We start from the raw sequence: 9,485 nt of genomic DNA, 5'->3' as shown, positions 1-9,485 counted from the left end.
CCTTAACATCAGTTTACCTTAACTTCAGTTTACCTTAGCATTGGTGAATGGCTCTGTAGCTGCTGCTGTTGTTCTGTTTTTGCTAAAGTTGCTTTGTAGTTGCTATAGTTGCTATAGTTATTCAAATGGCTCTAAAGAAACAGAAAACCATTGTTCCGTTCTATTGCTGCTCTCCATCTGCTGTCCTGTTATCTCCACCCCCCCTCCATCCATCCCCACTCCCACCCAGCTGGTCCAGGCAGATGGCCTCCTTCCCTGAGCCTGGTTCTGTCGGAGGTCTTCTCCTACGACTGGCGGGTTTTGTTTCCTTCCCACCATTGCCAACCGCTTGCTCAGAGGAAGTCCAAAGGCTGCTCTGGATTGTTGGGTTCTCTGTTTAAATTCTAAGGTTTATACCCGACTATGTTGAGCGCCGTGAGATGTGTTGTGGACTGCACGATTGGTAGAATAATTCTATGTTATGATCCAATGATCTTTGTGAAAAGCATGAGAATGCTGTAAATGTCCATTGCCTCTATTTCACAGTGTGAGTGTCAGGTAAGGCCCAGACGTCCTTAGCGGGTAGTCAGAACACCATGCCTAATCGCACACATTAGCGGGAGGTTGTCTCCTGTTGTCTGTATATAAGAACCAACGCTTCATGCTTCTAGTCAGTCACTTGTTCAGACTCTGTGCTGTACATGTTGCTCCTTGCTGCAAGTAAAACTTTGCTTTGACTTAAGAGACGACTCTGTGTATTGATTTTGGAGCAGTTAGGAGTTTTCCTAACATTTTTGGTCATTCGAGCTGGATCCCAACATCCCTCCTCTGAACAGGTTTGGGGCCGAGACCATACACGGGGGAGTCTGGGACTCCTGGAAGAAAGACCTCCGTCTTGAATTGGACGTTCAGAGAGGCCAGCCACTGCTGTCCAGAGGAGGGTGACTGGATTTAAAGAACAAGTTAAGAGTCGTCACAAGTCAAAGGTAGGCCTGGTTTTACTTGTCTCTTTCCAAGAAACACTCAGAGTTTGGGAGGTAGTTATTCAGTAGTGTCTCAGTGAAACCAACCAGCAGGAGTAACCTAACGGTGGCAACGACCCGCTGGTTTGTGGATACCTAACGGTGGCAACGAAGCAAAGGTTTCACTGATCGGACCAGTTGCTCGGGTGAACTCCATACAAACTGGTTGGCTACTGGAGGGGAACTGGGTTCCTTAGATTCCTCAGGGGAACAGTGACAAAACTACCAGAGCTGGACAGGGCTCTATAAATCTGTCATAAAGAAGTCGGACAGGACTATAAGTCTGTGTTAGATTTTATAAAGACAGTCATAACAGGACTTAAAGCTGTTGTAAGAAGTCTGGTAGGACTATAACTGTTAACAGTACTGTTTAAAGAAGTGTTGAGGGGAGAGACAATTAAACAATAAAATAAGACATTAAAATAAAACAATATAATAAAACAATAAAATAAAACAGTAAAATAAGGAAAGGAAAATACCATATATATAAAATGGGATGTTGTGGGAGGAAACCCACGGGAGATGCCAAATGCATGCAACAGATCAATCCAAAATCAATAAAACACCTAAAAAACTGGCAAAAGAAAAACGGTTTTGAAGGTAAATTGGATGAAGAAAAATGTAAAAAGTTAGTTTGTAAAATAGAAAAAGAATGTGGAGTAAGAGAAGATGAAAAGAAAAAAGAAGGCTGGCAGGAAGCAAATCAATGGCTTGAACAAGCAAAGAAGCAAAAAGAAGGAAGAGAAGAAAAGAAGAGAGAAAAACAGAGAGACCAAATGTTGTTGGAGGACGAGGAAGATATGAATGCTGTGAGGCAGGCGAACCACAGGAGGGCGCTGTGGGGAGGAAACGAAGAGCAGACACAGCCTCACCCCATTGCTCCACCTGTCCCTCACATTTACCCTGAACTGTCAGATCAGGCAAGCAGTCCATCAGCATCTACAGATATACTGAGCAATGTTGGTCCATTTAGCTCGCCAATATCGGCCCGCACAAGATCAAGGATAGGCTAAAGTACAAATCCATTTGCTTCAGGGCAACAAATGTTTGGGCTCAAGATCAACCACAACAACCTGAAATGCTCCAAAGCCCAATGATTGAAGTCCCAAATCCAGTCCAGGGGACAACAGAACCAGCCCAGGCATTAGCCATGCACATCTTCTGCCCATGGACGTTAGATGATATGAAAACAGCTGCTGAAGGCAGAAACAGTCACACAGTTAATGTGGCAGAGTGGGAGACAGGAGTCAGAGGACTCATGCAGAGTGATCATTTGAAGTCCAAGTCCTCCTGGGACACGACTGGGACAGAGTCCAAGGATCTTATACTGGCATGGCCGCTGCAGGACTGGCCACGCCCCTAGATTCAGCTGCCTTACTGGGAGCGATAGATCTGGTCCTGACAGCGTGCAGAAACACATTCCAGTCCCGCCCAGACTGGACCAGAATCACTGAAACCATCCAAGATACAGGAGAGTGAGTTCAACAATATAGAGTGAGACGCCTACAGGTGTTTGATGCACATAGTGGACTGAAGCCACCAGCAGCTGTGGATCCAACAGGCCCCTATGAGCAGCAGTTAGAATGCCTTCATATTGGGCCCAAACAGCTGACTATGTGCGTAAACATATGGCAACACATCGTACAGCTCACTAGCCAATATGCTGCAATATGCTGGAAACTATGAAAGATGTTTTAAGGTTAAAGTTCAACAACCAACAAACCCTGAAACATTCTGTAGTGAAGCTCCAGCCATGCCCTCAGCCCCACCAATGACTGGTTACTGGGCTGACAGACCTACAGGAGACTATAGAGGGAGGGGTAGAGGCCGCTAAGACAGATTTTGAATTCTTTGCAGATGGGTCCTGTACAAAACAAAAAGATGGAAAAAATGCTTTAAAAGGTTATGCAGTAGTTAGACAAAACAAAGTAGTAGAAGCAAAACCTCTTCCTCAGCATCTGTCAGCACAAGCTGCAGAATTAACAGCATTAACTGCTGCATGCAGACCAGCTGCAGGTGAAACTGTCACCATTTATACAGACAGCCAACATGCTTTCTCCACAATAACTACCTTTGCAGCACAGTGGAACAGCAGAGGTACGGTTACTTCTACAGGTAAACCAGTTAACCATCAAGAGTTAATTAGGAACCTCCTAGCTGCTGTACAACTCCCTCAGTAAATAGATATCTGCAAGTGTGCTGTGCACCTATCTAGCAAAGACCCCATTGCCATTGGCAACGCAAAAGCTAAACGTGCAGCCAAACTAGCAGCTCATCTAACATATAAAGAACAATGTGTATTAAAGCCACAAGCGTCATTGGATGGGTCCTCGCTTCTTGTGGCAGTACGACGGAGATAGTCGGTGTGCATATGTACGTAATGTGGCTCATACTGCAATGAAACGTGTGAATTTTGAGCATATGCAGACTATTTACACTTTACTTCCTGTTTCCAGCAGGTGGCGTTTTGGCTGAGGGTCATTATTGTTGTGTGGCTGTGATGAGTACCGGACTGTGATGCAACGTGCAAAGTTGGAGCCAAATCCGACCATGTTTAGGCTATTTACACGTCACTTCCTGTTTTGTGGCAAATGCATATGGTCGTGGCCACACCCCCAAATGGTGTTGTAAGTGTACGCCCACCACTTCCTGTTTAATGGTGTGGCGTGCTGGCAAGGTGCTGTGGCTGGGACTCGGAGCACACGAGTACAGTTTCAGAAGGATCAGAGCGCAAACATACAAGTTACACAGCTCGTCCCATTTTATGGCGTTTTATGGCATTTTGACATTTTCTACAGGCCGCCATTTTGACGCTGTCAAACTTTTACAGAGCGTTTTAATAATTTTTAATCGCCACGTCCTGTAGTTTGTGCTGGCCAAATTTCAGGTGTGTACGACGTACCCCCTAGGAGGAGATAGATTTTGAAGGACAGATTTTCAGCCAAAATACGCTATTTTTTTCAAAATGGCCGACTTCCTGTTGCGTTTCACGTATGTGTTCTTGAGACTTTTTTGTGTGTGTCGGCATGTTACGTGTGTGCCAAATTTCGTGGCTCTACGTGAAAGTGTGTTCGGGAGCCCTTTTTTCGTAATTTTCTAGGAGGCGCTGTTGAGCCATTTTTCGATTCAGGTGTGTATTTCCCCCAATTATGAAATTTTTTGCCGGGTCTGATGTGTGTGCCAAGTCTTGTGCGTGTGTGAGTATGTTTAGGACCTCAAAAATGTGTTTCTTTGTGACGAAGAAATACTAATAATAAACCCGAGCAGTTCCAACGAACACCAGAGACGCTGGACACTGAACTACTCAGAGAAACGCAAATAAAACTGAATCGAATTGAAGTTGCAGTTGTTGCTCTGTGGTTACTGTAATCGCTGTAATGTCTCTACGGTTGCGCTAATGGCTCTGTGGTTGCTGTTGTTGCTCTGTAGCTGCTCTATAGGTGCTCAAATGGCTCTGAAGTTGCCGTAGTTGCTTTGTGGTTGCTGTCGTCAGCCTTGTTTTCTCACCTCTGCAGAAGCCAAAGCCATCAGCAGTGAATCCAGCGGGACACTGGACGGTGGTCACCCTGGCAACATTGCCGGTGGTCTGGTAGTTGCCCCGGCGACTCGGTCCAGCCAGGAGGGGGATGAGGAGTGGCGGTGGGGGCCGGGTGGTGGCAGCAGGTTGATCGTCGCCGTTGGTGATGATGATCTGTGCATTCTGCGGCAGACAGAAGTATCCACCGTAGTGGTTGATGCAACCCATCTGTCCTTTACAGGCATCGGGCAACATCTCACACTCGTTGATGTCTGGGAAACATAGTCCAGAAACATTTAGCAGGAAGCAACGGGGAGACGGGAAGGAACTAACTGCAACTTCACCATGAATATCCTGTCAGTGACATGTTTAAGTGGTCAGACCTGTAATCAGTCATTTAGAAAAAAACCTATCTATCAAATGTGAAACACGATTTAATCTTTGTCAGTAATTTATTGCTGATGTAACGTGATTGATCGGTGATGCCTGCTGGGACTGACCTTTACATTCCTGCTCCTCCACATTGAACTCGTAGCCCTCCGTGCACTGTCAGGGAAGATCAATCAGGTTATTGATCGATCAGGAAAACTGCTATGAACACTGTGTATTGTTAAAATAGAATGTTTCCATACATGTTACTGATCCATTGGAAGAACAAAATTCAAGTTATTGGTAATTCAGTACAAACACCCTAAATAGTTGACACACAATTTAAAACAGAATTCAACCATAGTAATGAAATAAAGACAGAAAAATATGACTGGAGCAGAGAAGCAGCAATCACATCCAGCTGTTCAGCAACAGTCACCCTGTAGTACCCTGTAGTACTCTGTAGTACCCTGTAGTACCCTGCAGTACCCTGTAGTACCCTGCAGTACCCTGTAGTACCCTGTAGTACCCTGTAGTACTCTGTAGTACTCTGTAGTACCCTGTAGTACCCTGCAGTACCCTGCAGTACCCTGTAGTACTCTGTAGTACCCTGTAGTACTCTGCAGTACCCTGTAGTACCCTGTAGTACCCTGTAGTACTCTGTAGTACTCTGTGGTACCCTGTGGTACTGAGCAGTACTGCTTACTGCGTAGCCGGCCCGCTGCTCCACCTGCTGACCCGCCACCACACAGATGAGAGCCGTGACGAGAATCTGCTGCATCCTGATGAAGCTTCGGCCGGAGAAGTCCAACAGAGTTTCTGCAGCCGATCAGAACCAGAACCGCTCTGACAGAACCACCCTTGAGGAGTCCTACGTGCACAGCTGCCGCCTTAACTGTGTCGGCTCTGAGCGGAGTCGGATCCAGAGGAGCGGCAGGAGGCGGGTCGGTGCTGGGAGGTGGAGCGGTGGCGCCCCCTGCTGCCGGCCCAGAGGCTCGGTTGACACGGGGCAGGTGCTGGAATTACTCAAGTACAAACAGCTCAGAGTACTCGCTGGTATTCATGTTCAGTACCAGGAGCAGAAGTTCAGGCTGATTCTTCCTCCTGGTTCAGTTCCACTGGGTCTGAAGCACTGCAGCTCCACGGAACCAGAACACGAAGAAGCACAGAACCAGGCGTGTGTGTGTGTCAGCAGAACTCCACCAGGTATCATCTGCAGGTCAACAGCAGGAGACCAGCAGCCTGATCCAGGATCTGCTTCTCCTGAACACACCTGATGGTCAGAACAGCTGTCAGCACCAATCACTGAATGAGTGGAGCAGGAAGTGGGCAGCTCGTTAGCTCGTGAGCTCATTAACTCGTCAGCTCGTGAGCTCGTTAGCTGAGCCTCATGAAGGGTCATTTAGGGTCATCTGAAGAGGAAGTCGTCAGCAACAGGAGCTGCTGCAGTGAAAGCAAACATCTCAGTCTGGAAAATGCAACCAGACAAAAACCAACACAAACGAAACCCAAAACAACGGAGGACGAAATTCTGAAACAAGGAGTCAGTCCGACAGATGATGTGGTTCTGGTGCTGCAACCTGCCGGGTCAACGAGTGTTTAAATGTAAAGCAAACCAGAGAAACGTTCCTTCTCTCTGGTCTTCATGGTTCTGAGTCCAGCTGACAGAAGACGTCTGAGTTCTGTCTCCTCCTCCATGTGGTTCTGGTTCCTCAGAGCTGCAGGACTTGATGTTGGAACATGACCCAGTGAAGATAAACAACAGGTTCTGTGTTTTCTCATCCAGACTTTGAAACGTTCCTGGAACAGGAGAAGTGCAGAAAACCACCTCAAACGAAATACTAGAAGTACTTCTACTGACTACTTCAATTGAAGAGTAAAAGTACTTTAACTGGATCAATAAAAACCAGCTGATGACTCAAACTGGTGCCCATCCAGGGACTTGGTGACATCATAAACGGATGAGCCAATCAGAGGGGCTGTCTGTGAGCTGTGACCTGACGGCGTGGAGGCCAGAAGTCGTGCTGCTGATCTGAAGCTGCACCAGGATCAGCTGCTATATTTACCTCAGATTAGCAGCAGAGAGTCGCAGCACACAGCCGCTACACAACAGACACAACATGTCGGCCGGCGGCCCCCCCTGGAGGAACCACAGCCTGGTCCTGGGAGGGGGCGGAGACCCTCCTCTGTCCGACCAGGGAGAGACCATCATAGGAGTCTACCTGCTGCTGCTGGGTGAGGACACACAACACACACCTGAGCTGCAGTCGCAGCGGGTGTCCTGCTGCCAGGACAGTTGTTGGTCTGTTGTCGTCGTCTGACAACACAAACACATGAAGCAGCGACGTCCTGACGCGTCCTCGTCAGTCGGGGGCGCTCTGTGTCTGTGATGCTTGTGTTTGTGTGTGTTGTGGTCGTGTTGTGTCTCTGTGTGGATATGTGACGCCTTGTCCTGGCTGTGTTGCGTCTCTTTGTGTCGGTCCAGTCAGCTGTGTGATGTTTGCTGCGGTTGTGCGTCCTCAGGCTGGTTGTCGTGGTTCGGGAACAGCGTGGTGCTGTTCGTCCTGTACCGCCAGAGGGCGGCGCTGCAGCCCACGGACTTCCTGACGCTGAACCTGGCCGTGTCCGACGCCAGCATCTCTGTGTTCGGCTACTCCAGAGGAATCATCGAGATCTTCAACGTCTTCCAGGACAGCGGGTACCTCATCTCATCCATCTGGACCTGCCAGGTACTGACACTCGCCTGAGACTCACCTGAGACAGGGTGCAGCGTGTCTTGGTGTCTGACCTGTGGCGCCTCGTGTCCTCCAGGTGGACGGTTTCTTCACGCTGGTGTTCGGTCTGAGCAGCATCAACACGCTCACAGTGATCAGCATCACGCGCTACATCAAAGGCTGCCACCCCAGCAGAGGTCAGTAACCACGGTGACCACTGGTCACTTCCGCTGACGGAGCCAGCAGGTGGACTAGTTAACTGGGCATTACCGAGTTAACCAGCTGCTCTAAACTCACCTGTTAATGACTGTTTGCTGTTGCAGCGCGTCACATCAGCAGAACCAGCGTGTTTGTGTGTCTGCTGCTCATCTGGGTCACAGCTGGGTTCTGGGCCGGAGCGCCGCTGCTGGGCTGGGGCAGCTACACAGGTAGAACTTTATTTGTAACTCAGCTACACAGGTAGAACTTTATTCATGACGCAGCTGCACAGGTACAAAACCTCAAAACTTTTTACAGATCGGGGTTATGGTACCTGTGAGATTGACTGGGCCAAAGCGAGCTACTCTGGTGCCTACCGGTCCTTCATCGTGTCCATCTTGGTCTGCTGTTTTCTGGTTCCTGTTCTTGTCATGCTCTTCTGCTACGTGTCCATCATCAACACTGTGAAGCGCGGCAACGCCTTGTCAGCAGAGGGCGACCTGACCGACCGCCAGAGGAAGATCGAGAGGGACGTCACCATCGTGAGTGTCACAGGTTCCATCAGGTCCCGTCAGGTTCCATCAGGTCCCATCAGGTCCCGTCAGGTCCCATCAGGTCTCATCAGGTCCCATCAGGTTCCGTCAGGTTCCGTCAGGTCCCGTCAGGTCCCGTCAGGTCCCGTCAGGTTCCATCAAGTCCCATCAGGTTCCGTCAAGTCCCGTCAGGTCCCGTCAGGTACCATCAAGTCCCGTCAGGTTCCGTCAGGTTCCGTCAGGTCCTGTCAGGTCCTGTCAGGTCCCGTCAGATTCCATCAAATCCCATCAGGTCTCATCAGGTCTCATCAGGTCCCGTAAGGTTCAGTCAGGTTCCGTCAGGTTCCGTCAGGTTCCGTCAGGTCCCGTAAGGTTCAGTCAGGTCCATCAGGGTAGTTGAATCTGGTCCTTCTGTCTCCACCAGGTCTCCATAGTGATCTGCACGGCCTTCATCCTGGCCTGGTCTCCCTACGCTGTGGTGTCCATGTGGTCGGCCTGCGGCTTCCATGTTCCAAACCTCACCAGCATCTTCACGCGCCTCTTTGCCAAGTCTGCCAGTTTCTACAACCCTCTGATCTACTTCGGCCTCAGCTCCAAGTTTCGCAAAGATGTGGCGGTCCTGCTGCCGTGCACCCGCGATGCCAAAGACACCGTCAAGCTGAAGCGATTTAAGCCCAAAGCCGACGCCCACGGCCGCCCTGCTGCAGGAGGCGGGGCCAAACTGAAGCTTCCCCTCAACCGGCCAGAGAAGAAATACTGTACAGGGAACCAGGCTCCGCCCCCTGACCCTGGCAGAGGAAGCCCGCCCTGCACACCACCGCCCGTTACCAAAGAGGTGTTCTACATCGACATGCCCCGCCCCTCTGACACCGGCTCTGACTTTGAATGTGACAGACTCTGACAGCTGCTGATGTTCAACAGATCTGCTAGGCTAGAAAAAAATCCATCAAATTAACCCTCTGACCCCCAAAACCAGGGGCTTCAAAGGACACATCCATCCATCATCTCTACACCTTAATCCTCACTAGGGGGCGGAGTCTATCCCAGCTGACTCAGGGTGAAGGCAGGCCCTCAAAGGACACATGATCTTTTTTTTTTTTTAAATCACAGAAATTAGACCATTTATGGGCTGCAGGTGTCTCGGTGGTTAGCA

At 49.3% G+C, this 9,485-nt stretch overlaps 2 protein-coding genes across 2 annotated transcripts in view; one reads left to right on the top strand and one right to left on the bottom strand.

Moving 5' to 3' along the window:
- Positions 1 to 5,766, bottom strand: part of LOC103372081 (EGF-containing fibulin-like extracellular matrix protein 2) — an 11,049-nt gene extending 5,283 nt beyond the window's left edge. The window contains exons 1-3 of the mRNA XM_008301624.1: positions 5,594 to 5,766; positions 5,019 to 5,064; positions 4,509 to 4,790 (exon numbers count right to left, since the gene is read on the bottom strand). Coding sequence (XP_008299846.1) covers positions 4,509 to 4,790; positions 5,019 to 5,064; positions 5,594 to 5,668 — 403 coding nt within the window. The 5' untranslated portion in view covers positions 5,669 to 5,766. The remainder of the gene's footprint in view (positions 1 to 4,508; positions 4,791 to 5,018; positions 5,065 to 5,593) is intronic.
- Positions 5,767 to 7,007: 1,241 nt separating this feature from the next.
- On the top strand, positions 7,008 to 9,233 carry LOC103372092 (opsin-5-like). The gene is made up of 6 exons (XM_008301638.1): positions 7,008 to 7,122; positions 7,411 to 7,616; positions 7,699 to 7,798; positions 7,925 to 8,029; positions 8,118 to 8,341; positions 8,757 to 9,233. The coding sequence occupies exons 1-6, from the start codon at positions 7,008 to 7,010 to the stop codon at positions 9,231 to 9,233; spliced, it is 1,227 nt and encodes a 408-aa protein (XP_008299860.1).
- The last annotated feature ends 252 nt before the right edge of the window (positions 9,234 to 9,485 follow it).

The sequence above is a fragment of the Stegastes partitus genome, unplaced genomic scaffold (genome assembly GCF_000690725.1).
Source record: "Stegastes partitus isolate 25-593 unplaced genomic scaffold, Stegastes_partitus-1.0.2 Scaffold1693, whole genome shotgun sequence".
In the NCBI taxonomy this organism is placed as follows: Eukaryota; Metazoa; Chordata; class Actinopteri; family Pomacentridae; genus Stegastes; species Stegastes partitus.
The sequence above is the reverse complement of the archived record's forward strand: the minus strand, read 5'-3'. Positions and strand labels throughout refer to the sequence as shown.

Bases quoted from the DNA above. Each gene is read 5' to 3' on its own strand.
- LOC103372092 (XM_008301638.1), top strand. From the start codon at position 7,008: ATGTCGGCCGGCGGCCCCCCCTGGAGGAACCACAGCCTGGTCCTGGGA. The intron at 7,123-7,410 runs GTGAGGACACAC...GTGCGTCCTCAG, and splicing joins AGTCTACCTGCTGCTGCTGG to GCTGGTTGTCGTGGTTCGGG. The intron at 7,617-7,698 runs GTACTGACACTC...CGTGTCCTCCAG, and splicing joins CATCCATCTGGACCTGCCAG to GTGGACGGTTTCTTCACGCT.